The following is a 17,855-nucleotide window of genomic DNA, read 5'->3' on the forward strand; positions in this document are numbered from 1 at the left end:
TTTCCACTAGGTCAACTCGATCTGAAACATAACATAGATAATATTTTATCTATTTTCAAATATTCTGTGACTATTTTTACAGGGACATAAAGTCATAAAGAGCCTACTTTGTAAATTAAATTTTTTTAAATGAATGCCAAACTTTTAAGGTGTCCTAAGGTGTCCTGGTATATTTAAGCGGTCGCGGCGCGGTCACATTTGAGCTCCGACTCGGGAGACTTGAAAATCATCGATGTTTGCGTACATCGATAGTTGGCAGGGCTTTGCTTTGTTTTGCAAATTCCAAGCGGAGTTGAGGCTGTGACAGATTGCGGGTGCGAGTTGTGAAGCAACATTGCGTCATCATCAGCTCCTGGCCAGAGAAGAGATCAGGGAACGACGCAGGTCCGCGCCCGGGGACAAGGAAAGCCTTTAGCCACGAGGACGCAGAGGGATCAAAGGCGGAGGAGGAGGCGGTGGCCGTGTCACCGGAGCTGGAGGAAATGGCCAGCACCACTGGAAGTGCCCCCAGCCTGATACCCCCCCAAAGCGGGAGTGGTGGATCTGGCACATTGGAGGGCACACTAAGCAAGTGGACTAATGTGATGAAGGGCTGGCAGTACCGCTTCTTCGTACTGGACGAGAATGCTGGTCTGCTGTCCTACTACACGGTGAGTGGCTGCAGTGGACCTTCTGACTGAATCCCATATCGCACCCAAAACGAATTCCCCATGGCCCGCAGCCTTATCTTATCTGCTCTAGATACATTTGGATACACATACACACTTGTTGGTGTGATTTTATTGCGTGATTTTGGGACAGGGAATCATTTTGTTGTGTCTGGCTGAGGGGTCTGACTCTTGCGCCTCTTCGAGATTTGATAGGCACTATTGTAGAAGTCGTAAAAGCCGTAGAACATGCCTCCGATGACGGCGGTGAAGTAGAGGAGCACTAGGGGCGGCATGCCACACAATACCAACTGGGAAGCAACCTGTGAGAGGATAAGGGCGAACTGCGTCATCTGAGTCACTGTGATGCACTTCTTCACTGGAGTGAGGGCTTGGACCAAGTTTTTATCCGCCACTGCCGCCACAAAGTAGTACGAGTACATAATAACGTGAACGATAGAATTCAAGAACACGCAGAAGTAAGCAGCAGAACCTGTAGAATTGTACGCATTTGAAGAAACGTTCGGTCACACGGCCAGTAAGCTTACCATTTTCGTTTAAGTTTATCAGTATGTACACCAACGTTACCGTGGAAAAGTGGTGAAAGATGTGCAGCCTGGACACTTGGTTTTGTTTCTTGCGAAGCACAAATATCACTGTCTCTATCAGCTCAGATATCTTCAGCCAGAAGAGGAAGTAGGCCAAGTTGTAGTAGCGTCTTACGAGCTCCGGGCTGCTCCCGATGTCGCGGCATTTCCAAAAGAAGTATATGGTGTTGTCCGTAATGAACAGGACCTGCGAGAGAAGAGCAATTAGCCGATGCTGTTCTTGTAAACTGAAAATATTTACCTCTTTAATAACATATATGCAGGACACCACCTGTATGAAGTTATGAACCAGGATCAGGCGCTTGAGCTCGTAAGGCTTGCGCCACTCCATGAAACTGTAAGCGAGGGATTAAAGGTCTTTTTCTTATATAAGTAAGCAAGCGGACCAGCTGAATTGCTAATGCCGAGTCCACAGACCCGCATGCAAACAAGCGGCGCAGGCATTAGCATGTGGACTTACTGCGGACCCGCTTTAGTGACAAAGTACAGATAGAGGCCCAGCACTGTGATCATGTACCAGGGATCCTTATACAACGCAGGAATGTCCACCACCGGCTGAAAGTTTGGACCTGCAATACGATTGGAGGCATGATACAGTTTCCTATTCTAATCCAAAAGTTCTTTACTTGTCGACGCCTCCATTTTGCTTCTTTGTGATCGGCTTGTGCTGGCCTGTATCCTTCAAGTGGCGTGGGACTGGGGGATTGCAGCTCTACCGCCTCGACCGCCGGCGCACATTTAAGCGTGAACAGCACGCCGACCACTGTTTTTATTTCCCTGCCAGCATTGATTAGAATTCATTAATTTTTAGCACGCGTAATAACCCTTTGACAGCAAGAGCTGCGAATTAATGAACTGAACGACTGCATTTCTCTTACAGTCTAAGGAGAAGATGATTAAGGGCGTGAGGCGCGGCTGTGTGCGCTTAAAGGATGCGCTAATCGGAATCGACGATCAGGAGGACAACACATTCACGATCACTGTGGACCATAAGACCTTCCACTTTCAGGTAAGCTCCTCCTTAGTAAAGTAGTGTTAAAGTGGATCAACAATGTTGATCTATGGAAATCTTTATCCATAATAATGTATTATTATTATTTCACTGCTTTATGTAATAGTCCAAAAATGACTGTAATCATTAAAATTCAACTTTGTTTAAGTTTATGAACTGAACAACCAAGCCATTCTGAATTCCAAAGTTGCATTGATTTTTTATGACGGGTAGTGTTATACGTAAGCAACAACTAGATCAAGAGGGCAGCACGTTTCTTTTTACTATTAGCGGCTTCGTAGTAAAAGATATAAACAAGCATGTTGGCCTATCCTCTAGGCAAGCAGAATTTTCGCGCTATTACCGGAAAAGGGTATCCGGGCAGCGACCCAGAAACCACTGTCTGGCCCTCACGTTCTTTCATTTGTTTGACTTTGTTGCCTTGATGTAACGATAAAACTTTTCCCAATACCCACACACAACCAAAAGGACCCACTAAACTTGCCAACTTTCCAAACGATTGCAGGCGCGACACAACGAGGAGCGGGAGCAGTGGGTGCGCCGCCTGGAGGACACTATTCGACGCCACGCGAACCGGTCGCGTCTGTGGGACAGCCAGAGCGCCTTCTACATCGCCGGTGGCTATACGAAGGAAGGGGGCGGGAGCGGAGTAGGCGGCAGAAGACCCAACCACCTGGAGTTGGTGGCGCGCCGTGTTTCCGAGGCAGATGCCTACCTCCAGCTGATGATTGAGCAAACGAACGTGAGTATTGTGCCACGTAATGCAGGCATTATGCAATTTATTGTCATTCTTGCTCTTTCTCTGTTCTGCCCAGTTGCTGGACAAACGCATCGCGGAGCTGACCGATCCGGCGGAGCAGTCTAAGTGCAAGGCACTCCAGGACAACGCAAGTGTGAGTAAGCAGCGGTTACATGTGTCCCTGTGGCTCAGTAACTAAAACCTCCAGGTGCAGCTCGTCACGGAAGTTGTTTGAGAGTTTCTCTACTTCGGCGTACGTCAGACGCCAGTAGCTTTCGTCGACTGCCATGTAATAGTCCGCGTCCTGGTTATTATTAACCTTTCGAACACCTAGAACACAGCCGGTTTTTACTGCAATATCTCTTCCGTAGATACTGAGCGTAACGTTCAGCTCCATTCCGTCGCTGGGTGTGACCAGCCAGAGCACGAACTCGCTGTTTCTCTGGCTATCTGGTAAACGCCTATCTCGCAGACCCACATAAGGCGATGTACGGCACATTAGCACCACCAACGGGATGTGACCTTCCAGGTGTGAGTGCTGCCGGGTCATCACTAACTGTTGTGCATTGTAAGCCAGAAGGCCCAAAACCTGATTATCATGATGCTTGCAGCTCTTCGGCTTGAAAGAAAGCACAACCCGTTCATCTTTCACTACGGGAAGGCAGTGCTGGAAGGAAGCTTCCTTGTTATCATGATCACAGAGGTAGTGCAGCAAAAGCAACTGACTGTCTATTCGCCTTTGGCAGCCCTCAAAAAGACAATTTTTTACCTCGCACTTTATTAGAAGTTGGTTGGGGATAGTAACTTTGTCCTCCGAAGGGACTTGAATTTCATCTGGAGAAGCAGCCTCAATAGTGCCGAACATCGTCTGAGACATTAGCTTTCTTTGATGCGACTGAAACTTCTGCTGGTCATCCAGGTGTTGCATTCCCACGCGCAAAGTTTCCATTTTGACGTTGAGCTCCCTAAGTTCGTCTTCCATATTGAACTTGGTCTTCAGATTGTTCTCCAGTTCCGAATGCTCTTCATCACGGTTCTTTTTATACTCTTCGAATTGTGCGCACAACTTGTCGATGCTGTGGAGCTTTGGGTCCAGGAACTCCATTGCAGATTAACACTTATTGTAGCTTTTAAACCTTAAATGTAATTCGATTTGCTGGCAGTGCTGGGAATTTAGAGTCCGGTTACGGGATTGTGTGTTTGTTATCCTAGTAAAGTTTGTCATTCGAAGCGTATTACTAGGCCCACTGGGCCACCCACTCATATCGATTACCAATGCAAGTTCAGGGTTAAGAGGCGACCAGATGCAAAGGCCTGAGAGAATGTCAATCGACCGGCAGCTGGCCAACCATGGCAGCTGCTCACTTCCTCTGCAAACTTTGGCAAAGCCGTACCACTGTTTTCACCACTCCCGTTCGCTTATCCGTAGTTCTCATTTCAGGCCATGCTGGATCACATTAAACACTCGATTGTCAGCCTGCAGATTGCCAAAAACATGGCCCACCCCATAAATGGAATCTACAACGGCCCACCGGCCACTGCCTCGACTAGTTCCTCGACCAGTGGAGTTGCCATGGGCAGTTGTAACAACATACAGGCAGGTGGCCTAAAGGTGCCCCTGGAGGGTCAACTGATAGGCAAGGGTGAGCTGGTCGACGACGAGGATGACTCGGCCACTGAGAACGGTGAGTGCTCTTGGCCAAGCAACTGGTCATCGAGCCAGGGTCAAGCTGTTCGAAATCAATGCGAAAGCTCAATTTGCATTACCCCCGATAATCTGGCATTAATCTTGGCAGCCACCACCGCGCCTTTGGGTTTGGTTGTGCCAGAGACCTCATACTCGAGCAGCGAGGGCGAGGAGGACTTCTACGATGCCTACGACGATCCCTTCACCAGCCTTGGCAGCTCTCCGATTGGCTGGTAAGTGGACCACTTGCAGGTCTTATAAGTAGCAACTAAGATAGCCCCTTGACCAAGTGCGCCGACTGGCCATCAATCAGATGCGATGCGGCTGCCGGCAAAACGTGCTATGTTATGTGTGATGTGTTCTGCGTGCTAATATTACGCATTCATTGCCCGCAGTCCGAATACCCCGCTCCGACACTGCTTCTCCTCCTTATCCTTTGAAAAGACGCATGCGCCTAAGCAGCGCATGCAAAATGCAATGCCCGAAGTTCGTCGCAGTCGTAGTTTCACGGCAGCCTGTAATTTCTGTCAAGTCGCGTGTAAATAATAAATACAAAACCTTCTCCTCCGTCTCAACTGGCTCTCATCGAAGCTTTGTTGGCACAGCTGACACCGCTTTGTCGTCGGCTACTCGCTTCGTCATCGACATCCTTTGGCCTAGTCGTAGTTAAAGTCGCCATTGTGTATGTCTGTCAGTTCTAGTTTCGTTCGTCATCACCTCGCAGCGTCAAAGAGCTCCTTTGGGTGCAAGTGGCCCCCCTCGGCTTTCAGTTGGATTTTTCAGTAGTTTTTCTTGATTCCAGTAATGGCCTAGGCCATTCGGCGCCTTTTGTCTACGCTTCGATTCGGGAGCTTCCGCTTTAGGACCGAAATTATGCTGCTGCTGGGAGTGCAGTAACGAATACGCCCAGCATCAGCCTTTGGAACCATGTTTAGGAAGTGGGTCCGACGTGTTAGCCTCAGGTGAGAATGTACAGTATAAAATGTACATGTGTGCCAGGTCGACGTAAGTGTTTCCCTCATAAATTGTAAATGAAGCCAGCAACTTAGGTGGAAAAAGTGACGGATGCGGGTTGCAGATGCTGTTGTGCCTAGGGATTTATACGCACATTATGCTTAAAGATTTATCGAAGATATCGCAAGAATCCTAATCAACAAGTCCTGATTTCACTCTTATTTTTCCTTGAACAGCGCAACGCGTGGGTTTGCGGAAACCACATCCCCCACCCACGAAAAGGCACCGGATGGATTTGCCGAGCCAGTGGCTCTGGGCGACTCAGTTGCCCCCCAAACGCTGCCAGAGATCGATGAAAGCGTTGCCGATGCGGACACCAGCATTAAGACAGCAAGGACCGCAGTAAGTTCCGGAAGTGCCAGCTATGATAATGGAATAGACTACGACGCCTTGTACGAGGAGGAGGAAGAGACGGACCTCAGTATGGAGGCGCACGGATCGATGATCACGCACTTGTTGTCCCAAGTTAAAATCGGCATGGACCTCACGAAAGTGGTACTGCCCACGTTTATTCTGGAGCGCCGCTCGCTATTGGAGATGTACGCCGATTACTTTGCTCATCCCGATCTGTTTATAAAGTATATTTATAAGGCGTTACATTAATGATATAACTCATAAGCATCATACCCAACAGAATATCGGATCTGGATGATCCGCGCGACAGAATCGTCCAGGTCTGCCGCTGGTATATGAGTGCTTACCATGCTGGGCGCAAAAGTGCAGTAGCCAAGAAGCCGTACAACCCCATTTTGGGTGAAGTATTTCAGTGCCATTGGGACATTCCTGGTAGGAAATTCAAAACAAGCTACTATGGACCAGCACTTACCTGTTTTCCTTAATATTAGAGTTATCCCAAGACGCTCAGGAGGTACGCGACGGTCCAGTGCCTTGGTGCCGGCGGGATCAACTCACATTTCTAGCTGAGCAGGTGTCTCACCATCCGCCAAGTAATACAACAAAATAAACTTTATGTTTATTACTTACGCATTTATTTGTTTCAGTTTCTGCCTTTTATGCGGAGCATTACAATAAAAAAATAACATTTGCGGCACATGTCTGGACCAAGTCGAAGTTCTTGGGACTCTCCATTGGAGTTCATAACATTGGTGAAGGCGTTGTGACCCTGGTGGATCGCAGCGAGGAGTACATAGTGACCTTCCCCAACGGCTACGGCAGGTGAGAGCGTGTCTCTGGTATTTCTGGTTTCATACAACTGAAGAATATATCCATTACCTAGGTCTATTCTAACGGTGCCTTGGATTGAGCTCGGCGGTTCGGTGGAGATCAAGTGCCCACAATCTGGATACTATGCCAACGTGGAGTTCCTCACCAAGCCATTCTATGGCGGCAAACGGAATAGGATCTCTGCAGAGGTGACTAGCTCTTAGTGTGCACCTAGATTTTGTTTTAATTCGGAAAATTCGTAGGTTTATGCGCCCAGCGAAAAGAAGCCTTTCGTCTCTATTTCCGGCGAGTGGAGCGGTTTGATGGAGGCCAAGTGGCATGATAAAAACGTAAGTCGTCCAAAATATGTTTGGTTTATGTTCGTAGTGTACTATTATATATTGTTCCTGTAAATGTTGATCCTTTACTTGTACTTTTTCCTCCGCATACTGCGCCAAATGCTGCAACAAACAACCCCACGAGTTGGCAGCCACATCCACCCTTCACACCCCACCTAAACCTCTACTTACTATCCACGATTCTTCTGCTTTTCTCTTAAATAGCTCGGGAGCATTTCCACTGTGTGTTTACTTTGTTTGTCTAGAAAATCGAACCCACAAAATAATCCTATGCCTGATTGTCCAACGTTGTAATAAAATTGTTGCTATCTGTACTTATGTATATGTATGATTGTTGTGTGTTCAGTAGTACACCCAATCCCAATCAGCTTGACCACATAGTGAATCTGAATGAATCTCTTGAATTTTCTAGAAAACCGAAGTATTCGTCGACGTAAATCGCATACCCATATTTAAGAAACAAGTTCGACCAATCGTTGAGCAGGATGAGTACGAATCGCGGCGCGTTTGGAAGGAAGTGACAGCGGGACTCAAGTAAACAGCATACCAATCTGCCAATTAATCCCTGACCCTCAATTGCAAGGCTTGAAAATGTAATCTCTTTGTTCGTTGCTCTTCCGCAGGTTCAATGACATCGAGCGCGCTACAACTGCCAAATTCGTTGTGGAGCAACAGCAGCGAGATCAAGCCAAGGTGCGCAAGGAATACGATCTGGCCTGGGAGCACAAGGTACGCCACTCCGATATAATGTTAATCAGTTAACAGATAACATTCCTCTACAGCACTTTAAGCCCGTGGGGGACAACTGGATCTACGCCAAACCGCTGAGTCAGCGCATGTATTTGCAGGAGAAAGAGGCCAAGAGATAATGCCTCCGACTGACATCGAGAGCAACAACACCAAAAACGTCTATTTATATGGATCATATCAAGAACGAGCCTCAACTATATGTTTAATTCCACAAGTGCGCAAACCTCTCAACACTGATGATACGACGTAACGAATGCAGGAAAAGCTAGAGCAACATCTAGAAGAAGGAGCCTCCAGGGTCTGGTTATTAATTGTAAATAATATACACAGAGAAAAAGGAAAAAGAAAAGCTCTGCTCATTAGGTTGAAACGCGAGTTAAGCTCGACAGCTCAGCGGAGACAGAAAAACAAACACTCACAGTTTCTATACACAATTAACGATTATTATTTACTACTAAGTACTAGTGTGTTTCAAAGGCAATCGCAGTAAACTGCAACACAATGACACCTATTCAATACCTTTTACATTACTAACATTTACTAACTAGCAACAAAGAAAGAAATCCAATACATAAAGGGATATATCAAAAGTTGTAGATTACGAAATGATAGTCATTTAAGGATAGAGACTCTATTTTTGAAATAAAAGACTCTGCTATAGACAAAATACAATACCGACACGCTAGTATCCGACAGATACTGCCCCTTCGCTTGTTTCCAAGACCTCAACAGACCAACGGACTTTAAAAACACGGTGCACAATGATTTTCCGATCGCATAGTTTATAAATTAAATACAATTACCTTTAGTATTATGTTTCAAATTCCACTTGTCACAATAAATAAAGCTTTACTAACAGTCCGCTGCAGACATACCTTTATACCTTACTGTAATAAAACACAATTGAAACCCCAAATTCAAGAAACATTTAAAAGTACACTTTAAATTTAATTTTTAACTTACGAGCCAGGAAGCAACACCACCCACACAGCAAATCTACCGACTACTCTCACGCAAAGTTAACGCAAAATGAAACGAATAAAGTAAATACGCTTCGAAATTGATTTAAAGTAATATTTAAAGAACTAGTTACCCTGTAGAATAAACGAATTGTAATTCCGAGGGCTTTAATTGGAACTTATGTATATCCAAGCCCAGGTATAACATGTATATATTTTTTTCGATTTTCTTTTTAACCAACGTGTTAATCAAGAAATTGAGCAAATATCCCAAACAGATTGATTAAAACGGATACAAGTATTGAAAATAAAGCGATTTGTTCTTTAAGTAGTTGTGATGGATTTTATATTTCGGGGTTTAGAATATTAAAAAATTTTGAAATGTACTATCCTTCACAGACTTTTTTATTATATTCTGGAATGTTTGTCTACATATGTTATATTATTGGCTTAATAAACATTTCGTAAAATTTTGAATTGTAACAAAAATAATGTTACCATTGGAGTCGATATCCTTTTATTTGCAATCGAAACTTTTGTTGTGCTCGTTGATAGGCGACCTAGAGCAGTGTCATCTCTTTTTTAAAACGTACGGTCACACTATTGACGTGGCCTCAAAATTTTTTGTTCTCCGGAAAATGCAAAAAGTTTGCATTTAAGGTAATTGTGCTAAGCAGCATACGACGCCAAGTCCAAAGAATCCGTCTGCCAATCTAGGACCTGTTCGCATCCATCCGGAGCACGCGAGAAGCGCCAGAAATCGTGTAAGAAAGAAACTTGTGCGGAAGGAAGTTTTGTGTGTGGAGAGAGCGTAGGGAAGTGCGAAAATCGTTTAATTTTCCTTCGCAGAGGAAAAATCATCCCAGGATTCAACAAGATCCCTTTGAAAGTGTCCAGCCAGTGGTCTCTACAGCTAAAAAGGCTTTTCCCTCGAAAAGAAAAGGGGGAAAAGCCAATTTATAGTCCGCAGCAAAATCGCCAATAAAAGGGCGCAAGAAGAAGAGACAACTACAAAGTGCAAGTGCTGGTTGAGAAACTACATGTCACTGAAAACTGAAGCTCGAAAAAGTGATAAGTGATTGGTAACCATGTTATGGACACCTCATTCGATATGCCTTGATTGCCCCAATTAGTTTAAATGGGTGTTGGGGTGGTGGGCGTGGCGAGTTGTGTTCGCCAATAGGCACGTCATCAAAAATTCGCTTTGTTTCGAATACAAATCCTTTCTCTTCCTGCTGGCTTCCAGTGCATCTGGGTCACCAACCACACCGACCCACCGTCTGCGATCGTGGATGGCGAGGTCAAGTACTTGGAACACGCACACTCATACGCTGTACATCACATATAACCCATAGCGATCTGCTGTCGAAGCTGTTTAAACAGCCAAATATGATACAATTATCACACTATTTCCAACTCGCTGTTGACGTAGACACAGTTCTGTAAACACTGGCTCAAGACATTTACCTACGCAGCCAGACTAGTTCAAACGTTAATAATACAGCCCCTTTAAGCAGAATTTCACATTTCATTTGATCAGCTATCACTGCAATTCCTACATTGTCTGTCAGCTGGAAAAGCATCCCATTTGAGATCTTTACAACTTTTATCAGCCGCACATTGCTCAAGTTACGCGTATTTTGTCATTGAACGATAAGATAATTCCTAGTTAAATGTCGGCATGTTCAGCAGAAACGTAATCTTTACCAGTGATAAGATAGCAACTAAACAAAATGTAATTCTTCATCTTTCAGACCACAAACCTATGAATTAGCAGCATGTCGACCTACAATCCGAACTTCGTGCCTCCCGCCCACGCTCCCATGCCTCTGAACGGAAATAATCCAGTGAATGGTGTGCAAGGAAGCGTCCAGCAGCAGCCAGGTCCTCCACCTGGTCAGCATTATGTACCACAGAAGCAGCCACAACAGTTTCAGCAACCACCTCCTGCAGCAGCTTTTCCGGGAGGAGGAGCGCCAGGAAATCTGGCACCGCCGCAGCAGTTCAACAGTGGTATTGCGAACCAGTTCTTGCCGCCCACGTCTGGAACAGCTACACCTCTGCAGCAACTGCCGCCCAGCACGTTACCGCCTCATCTGCGTCCGCCCACCGTCAACGGTCCACCCCTTACTAACGGCAGCAATGGGGCGTCCAGTGCGAACTCCTCGCGCACTGCCTCCCCAAGGCCAGTGGGAGCTGCCCCTCAATACGCTCAAGGACCAATCGCCGCAGCGCTGAACAATCCTCCCCTGGCGTCGGGACTGCGTCCTTCGCCCCAACCGACGAACCAATCTCTAGCCAACTTGACGAGCAATCTGGGAAATCTTAACTTGAACACCACTCGAGCAAATGGAGGTACCAGCGTTGTGCCACAGCAACAGTACCCACCTCTAACACAGAAGGATGGTAGGGGAGTGGCCTCGGCCCAGACGGGTCCACCGCAGTTCAACGACGCCAACAGTCTGTTGGCAGCCAGCGGAGGTGCAGCTCCAGTAGTTCCCAATTCTATGGCGACGCCGTTTAGTGGACAAAGGCCTCCCAATTTGGTTCCCAATCCGGCCAAAATATTCGGAAGTGCATCGGTTCCCGGTAGACCAACGCCATCACCAGCGGCCCAACGAATTCAATACGGAGTACCCCCTCCGACTAACCCCGAGCAGCAGAGCCAGCAAAACAACAATCTGCAGCAAGCACCGCCGCCACCAAGAGTAGGAGCGGTATGGCCACCGAGCTTAGCAAATGCAGCGGCGCCGGGAGCCCAACCCATGCTGCCTCCAGCCCAGCAGCCTTTACAGTCGTATCCATACTCCCAGGCTTATCCACCAGCACCACAGCAGCAACCACAACCTCCTCAGTCTGCAGTTCAGGCACCGCCACCGGGAATGTTTGGAGCCCAACCCACTGGAGCTCCGCTGCAGTATCAAGCACAGGCGCCTCCTCAGGCTTACGGACAACAACCTCAGCAACCACCCCAAACCGCACCCGGGGGACCATATGGAACCACTGCTCCACTAAATGTGGCCCAGCAGGGATTTAGCAGACTGTGGGGACAGGATACAATAGACCTGATGCAGAACCGGCATATCTTATCGCCGGCAACGTTGCCTCCGCCAAAAGTGGTATTGCACAACCAGTTCCACGAGTCCATAAACTGTAGCCCAAGCATTATGCGTTGTACGCTGACAAAGATCCCCGAGAGCAATTCTCTGCTCCAGAAGTCGCGCCTGCCTCTGGGCATTGTGATACATCCCTTCCGCGATGTGAATGTAAGAAATTTATTGAACATAATTTGATCTGAAAGATTAACTTGGCAATCCTCCCACAGAGCCTCCCTGTAATTCAGTGCATCAACATTGTGCGTTGCCGGCTGTGCCGCACATACATTAATCCCTTCGTTTACTTCGTGGACAGCAAGATGTGGAAGTGCAATCTGTGCTATCGGGTCAACGAATGTAATTCAAAAGAATTCCCGGCATATAATGGATTTAGTAATCAAAAGTTATTTTTCTCATGCAGTGCCCGATGACTTTCAATTCGATCCGGCCACTAAGACATACGGAGACGTTACCCGAAGGCCGGAGGTACGCTCTAGCACCATAGAGTTTATTGCTCCTTCGGAGTACATGTTGCGACCGCCACAGCCGGCCATGTACCTGTTTCTTTTTGATGTCTCGATAATCGCGCAGCAGAGTGGCTATCTGGAGGCCGCTTGCGCCGTGCTCAACCGGCACCTAGACGAGATGCCCGGGGACGCGAGAACTCAGGTGGGATTCATATGCTACGACAGCTTCGTGCACTTCTACAGCATGGCCGAGGGGCTCAACCAGCCGCATGAAATGACGCTACTGGACATCGACGACCCCTTCCTGCCACGACCTGACAGTTTGCTGGTAAACCTGAAAGAGTGCAAGGAGTTGGTGCGTGATCTTTTAAAGCAGCTGCCGAAGCGATTTGCCCACACCCACGATCCGGGTTCCGCCTTGGGTGCCGCACTGCAGGTGGCTTTCAAGCTAATGGTTAGTTGAGTTACTCAAAATTAAAGAGGAGTCTTAATCATCGTGAATGGTTCTGCTTACAGCAAGCATCAGGCGGACGGATAACCGTCTTTCAATCGTGCCTTCCCAACAAGGGACCCGGAGCCTTGGAGCCGCGTGAGGATCCCAACAACCGTTCGGCAAAGGACGTGGCCCACCTTAATCCGGCAACCGACTTTTACAAGCGCTTCGCCCTGGAATGCTCCGGCTATCAGATAGCCTGTGACCTCTTCCTGATGAACCAGCAGTACAGCGACATGGCAACCATCTGTATGTTACTCCTAATAATGTAAAATCCATCAAAAACATCATGTTTGCTTAATTTCTTTGAGTTCTCTTAATAGAGCACCGTAAACCTATTTTATTATAATTTTTAAATTTTCCCAATAGCTGGCATTAGCAAACACAGCGGCGGCTGTGTCCACCACTTCCCGCTCTACCAGAAGACCAAGCCACATATGGTGGAATCGTTCCGGTCGTGCTTCAAGCGCTATCTTACCAGGAAAATCGGATTTGAGGCTGTAATGCGAATCCGCTGCACTCGCGGCCTGCAGGTGCATACATTCCATGGAAACTTCTTCGTGCGCTCCACGGACCTGCTCTCGCTTCCAAACGTGAATCCGGATGCGGGATATGGCATGCAGATCTCCTACGACGAGAGCCTCTCAGACGCGAAAACGATTTGCTTCCAAGCTGCGCTGCTCTATACAAACAGCGAAGGAGAGCGTCGAATCCGGGTGCACACCGTGTGCTTGCCGGTGACCGCTTCGCTTCCAGAGGTAATGCACTCAGCAGACACGGAAGCTATCATCGGACTGTTGTCGAAAATGGCCGTTGACCGGTCGGTTGCTTCCAACTTGTCGGATGCCCGCGACGCATTCATTAACGCTACGATCGACGTGTACAATGCCTTCAAGATAGCACAAAATCTGCCATCGGGACAGTCAGGTCAGCTGATAGCACCGCGCAGCCTGGCGTTGCTCCCGCTCTACATATTGGCCCTGCTTAAGCACGTAAGTTTTTTAAAAATTACCGTAGTTAACCCAGCTAAACTCGTTTGTCTACTAGCCCGCTTTCCGTGTGGGAACTAGCACACGACTGGATGATCGGGTCTACGCTATGGATTGCATGAAGACGCTACCGCTGGACCAGCTAATGAAGTACGTGTACCCAGAGCTGTACAAGATCGATGCGTTGATTTACCACGCCCGAAACTCGAACATTAGTTCGAACCAGGAAGACGACGAGGACGAGGACGAACCGTTGCCGGAGCTGCCGCGTCTGCAATTGTCCGCGGAACAGTGAGTAACGTTTATATACTTTTTGACTTTCGATAACAAATGCATTTACTTCTATAGCTTGGACTCGCGGTCAATATTCCTGATGGATTGCGGCACGCTGATAATGATCTACGTCGGTCTAAATGTGCCGCCCGATGTTTTGGAAGCTGTGCTGGGTATGATCTTTAAATCCAAGTAATTTGTGTTACTTACCTGTTTCTAATTTCAGGAATCAGCTCTACTGCAGAGCTGGGTGACTACGTTTACGGATTGCCAAATGTTGTGAGCAACGAGAACGATGTGCTGAAGCGCTTTATATTGCGACTCAACTACGATAAGCCCTACTCGGCGCTGGTGCAGATAATTAGGTAAGTCGGACTATTAACAAAAAGGTGTTAATACCTCGCTAATCATTTTAAATTAAATTAAAGGGACACGAGCACGGCCAAGGGCCAGTTCATCGAGAGATTAACCGACGATCGCAGTGAATCTAGTTTGTCATACTATGAATTTTTGCAACACATTCGGGCTCAGGTTAAATAGTACATAAGCAGAATATCCTATCACTATTGTATGCAACAAAAATACGAGTTTCTTAGAACCTAAAAACTCAGACTCTGATGACTAGAAGCAAGAAGCGAATGCAGGTGAATCTGGCGCGAAACAATGGAGACCAGTACGGGACAGACATACACTTGATTCACCTCAACCCACTCTCTCGGCTTAGATATTTTTAAAGTGCATGTATTTATTTATTTGTTGATTTGTTGCACTAAAAATAAAATTAAATCAATTAAAGATCATAGTAAATGCGAGAGAACCAACTTGTCACAACAGAATAAGATATCGTTGCCAGTTTGATTACGGCAAACATTAGTCAAAAGTTCAGCTAACCAGTCAGTAGAGCTCCCAAGGATGAGGATGGCTCTGTTATTTATTTTAGAAACTTTATGCAATAAACAAACGAAACTGTTGTACATTATGCTTTAGCGCGATTTTTGTTCGTTCCAACTGCTTCAAACATTCTGCAAACTCTCAGTCCCACAAATTGTTATCGCTTACCCCATTTGTTTGTTTATTTTCCGGAATCCAGAGAAACCTATATTTATTTATAAGTGTAAGGAAAGGCGCTTTGTTGCACTGTAGTTAGCGAACTTATTTCAAACGAATGTACGGAAATAGATTTGGTATTGTGTATTGCATTCATTGGACTGCTAGGCAGTGAATGTCTTAAGCTTAGAAGGAATATTATACTGTATCAATAAAGAGACCCCAGCCCTGTAACTCAGGTGGCGCAGTTGTCGTTCTTTGAGTGGGCTAAATAATCGAAAACCCATATACAAATACTGTACCATACTTTATACACATACGAGTACATCAAGATATAAAGCGAAATAAATTTTAATTAAATCATAAGGCGACTGGTTTTATTTTCATATATGCTGGCACACCTGTTGTTTTGTCTCCGAACCCAATATAATTTTGATGAAGACCTCTAATTTAATTGGTGATCATCTACAATGGCTAGATGATGGCAAATAAAACTCAAAAAATCGGTAAGCAGCATTCACAGCTCTTTCCAAGTAATATTAATTGTACATTTAACAAAGTTCCTCTACATAAAGGAGTTGTCAGCACCTAGCCAGAGATTCCTGCAACATATCAACTTTAATAATGGACAAATAATATTTGAAAATCTGGACTTACGGATTAAAGAAGGGGGAGCGTGGTGGATACTTCTTTTTCGGTGGAGGACACAAGATGGGATCCAGCTTATCATCGTTTATGTCGATACTTTTGGGAGTGTGGTGCAGCCAATCTAAAGACTTCTCATCTGGTTGGTAGCCATCAGTCGCGTGCTCAATCTTCACGTGTACCTTCAGATGGTCCTGGAGAAGGAACACCTTGTCGCAGAGCTGGCATTGTATGTGTCCCTCTGTGTTGCCCACATGGGCTTCATGGAATCTTTTGTAGTGCTGGTGCAACTCCAGCGAGGATCGCATCGCGCGCCCGCATAGATCGCATATTTGGCCAGTGTTCTCCGGCTGTGGAAAGTGGATGGGCAGGTGTTCGTCCAGCTTCTCAATGGCATCAAAAGTCTGCTCGCACAACAGACAGGAAAGTTGCACTTCAGGCAAAGCCGTTTCCATTATGTATTTATTTCACAGTGCGACTTGTTTAATTTTATATTAACTTATGCACATATCGTCGTAAATGAAAATTAAACAATATGATATATTTTCAATTCGTCAAGTTGTGAACTACTACTCGCATTCTGATAATCTTCCTTATTCCGTTATGTACACGTCTTCACGAAATGTCCACTCTATTCGATGCTCACTTGAACAAGCCTTTCCTACGACTACAAGAAATGAACTGTTCTTTTCATTCTTTTCACACTTATTTTAATTATCAATAGAGAAAATCGACAGAGAGTGAGAAAATGAGAGAATTGTAACGAAAACGCCAGAGAGCGGAGTGCAGATCAGTGTTACGCGTTTAGCCTTTTTCAGCTATAACATAAATTAGCTATTGTGAGACGTGAGAAGTACAGCAGATAATGCTCAGCGCTGGCTCGACAAGTTTTCGAAAAAAGGCGCATTTTAATACAACAGCACAACGTTTTTCCGATATTAAATCTGTAATTTTTTTTCTTTTCTAAACTTACATTAATATTGTATACATTTATGCACGAATTAGGATATTTTCTAGCGAAACAAAATTTACATAGGCTTACAACCAAAAAATATGTGATCATATTTAAATGCGTGACTAAAATGCGAAATCGGTCGCAAAGGAAAGTCATTTGAAACCGCCTTCCAATGCTGAAAAGGAGAACGAAGAGAGAACATAAAATGTGTTAATCTATTAAACATGTTTAAACATACATATATATACATATGTAATTTTGTAATTGCTTATTCTACGATTGCAAAGTTAATTCCTATTAAATTTTTTTATTTTAATAAAATACTGAATTTTTTAGCAAATATACGCAGATATAAAGGTGTCCATGTACATATATAGAGAAAACAATAAATATATAAATTATACATTTACACGTTTTTAAACTGCATATGTATATGTATGTACATAGGATTTCACAGCGGTCGAGTGGAGAGGTTTTTTTTGTGTATGGCCTGACTAATTTTTTGATTAATTTTGGATACTGATTTAAACTTACCAGACGAACATAAAAGATAGCAAGCAAGTACCAAACGAAATTTTTGTAGGTCCTAAGCTCAGTTTTCTGATAACGTATGCATTGTATTGCTCAGCGTAGAAACAGCAAATAAAAAGCTTGCTAAAACATTATGTTCTCTTATTACTTTTATTATATATTAATATTTTAGATTTTTAAACAATTTAATTTGAATAATATGTTTTTTAATTTTCAAAACATATGTAAATATGCTTAGCCAATAAAGTGCCTTTTGTTCTGCAAGTACAATTATTATAAAAATATTAAAAGTATCTGTTTTGAATTTTAATGATGTTATTAATTAAAAGATAATAAATGCAGTATCCCGCAAAAAATATGAAAAAAATAAAGAATAGTGAATAGTAATGTTTAGTTCATTCCAATTCGTTTTTATTTCTAA

General features: G+C 45.0%; 5 protein-coding genes across 7 annotated transcripts; 2 read left to right on the forward strand and 3 right to left on the reverse strand.

Moving 5' to 3' along the window:
• Positions 1-209: 209 nt before the first annotated feature.
• Positions 210-8,914, forward strand: LOC122619480 (oxysterol-binding protein-related protein 9). 2 transcript variants are annotated; one of them, XM_043796454.1, is made up of 15 exons: positions 210-650; positions 2,136-2,264; positions 2,773-3,009; positions 3,083-3,160; positions 4,448-4,691; positions 4,803-4,926; positions 5,884-6,285; positions 6,342-6,493; positions 6,553-6,654; positions 6,709-6,883; positions 6,945-7,080; positions 7,135-7,221; positions 7,643-7,764; positions 7,854-7,959; positions 8,013-8,914. In XM_043796454.1, the coding sequence occupies exons 1-15, from the start codon at positions 483-485 to the stop codon at positions 8,097-8,099; spliced, it is 2,349 nt and encodes a 782-aa protein (XP_043652389.1). In that variant the 5' UTR covers positions 210-482; the 3' UTR covers positions 8,100-8,914. The 2 variants fall into 2 exon arrangements, with proteins under 2 accessions (XP_043652389.1, XP_043652398.1); XM_043796463.1 differs by lacking the exons at positions 210-650; positions 2,136-2,264; positions 2,773-3,009; ... (1 more) ...; positions 4,448-4,691; positions 4,803-4,926 and adding an exon at positions 5,466-5,655.
• Positions 747-2,031, reverse strand: LOC122619503 (elongation of very long chain fatty acids protein 7). Its single transcript, XM_043796487.1, has 5 exons — positions 1,882-2,031; positions 1,716-1,824; positions 1,497-1,590; positions 1,196-1,442; positions 747-1,140 (listed from the first exon to the last, which is right to left on the reverse strand). The coding sequence occupies exons 1-5, from the start codon at positions 1,895-1,897 to the stop codon at positions 806-808; spliced, it is 801 nt and encodes a 266-aa protein (XP_043652422.1). The 5' UTR covers positions 1,898-2,031; the 3' UTR covers positions 747-805.
• Positions 3,013-4,241, reverse strand: LOC122619495. Its single transcript, XM_043796475.1, has one exon. The coding sequence runs from the start codon at positions 4,109-4,111 to the stop codon at positions 3,176-3,178; it is 936 nt and encodes a 311-aa protein (XP_043652410.1). The 5' UTR covers positions 4,112-4,241; the 3' UTR covers positions 3,013-3,175.
• A 548-nt stretch (positions 8,915-9,462) lies between the features above and the next one.
• LOC122621718 (protein transport protein Sec24A) lies at positions 9,463-15,669 on the forward strand. Of its 2 annotated transcripts, none has more exons than XM_043799687.1 (10): positions 9,463-9,599; positions 10,694-12,205; positions 12,265-12,391; positions 12,456-12,955; positions 13,018-13,243; positions 13,364-13,986; positions 14,042-14,274; positions 14,332-14,429; positions 14,483-14,621; positions 14,685-15,669. In XM_043799687.1, exons 2-10 carry the CDS (start codon positions 10,718-10,720, stop codon positions 14,794-14,796), a joined length of 3,546 nt encoding a protein of 1,181 aa, XP_043655622.1. In that variant the 5' UTR covers positions 9,463-9,599; positions 10,694-10,717; the 3' UTR covers positions 14,797-15,669. The 2 variants fall into 2 exon arrangements, with proteins under 2 accessions (XP_043655622.1, XP_043655614.1); XM_043799679.1 differs by having other exon boundaries at positions 9,510-9,703.
• Positions 15,639-16,615, reverse strand: LOC122621734 (uncharacterized zinc finger protein CG12744). Its single transcript, XM_043799696.1, has 2 exons — positions 15,961-16,615; positions 15,639-15,905 (listed from the first exon to the last, which is right to left on the reverse strand). The coding sequence occupies exons 1-2, from the start codon at positions 16,401-16,403 to the stop codon at positions 15,869-15,871; spliced, it is 480 nt and encodes a 159-aa protein (XP_043655631.1). The 5' UTR covers positions 16,404-16,615; the 3' UTR covers positions 15,639-15,868.
• Between the last annotated feature and the right edge of the window lie 1,240 nt (positions 16,616-17,855).

The sequence above is a fragment of the Drosophila teissieri genome, chromosome 2L (genome assembly GCF_016746235.2).
Source record: "Drosophila teissieri strain GT53w chromosome 2L, Prin_Dtei_1.1, whole genome shotgun sequence".
NCBI classification, from domain to species: domain Eukaryota; kingdom Metazoa; phylum Arthropoda; class Insecta; order Diptera; family Drosophilidae; genus Drosophila; species Drosophila teissieri.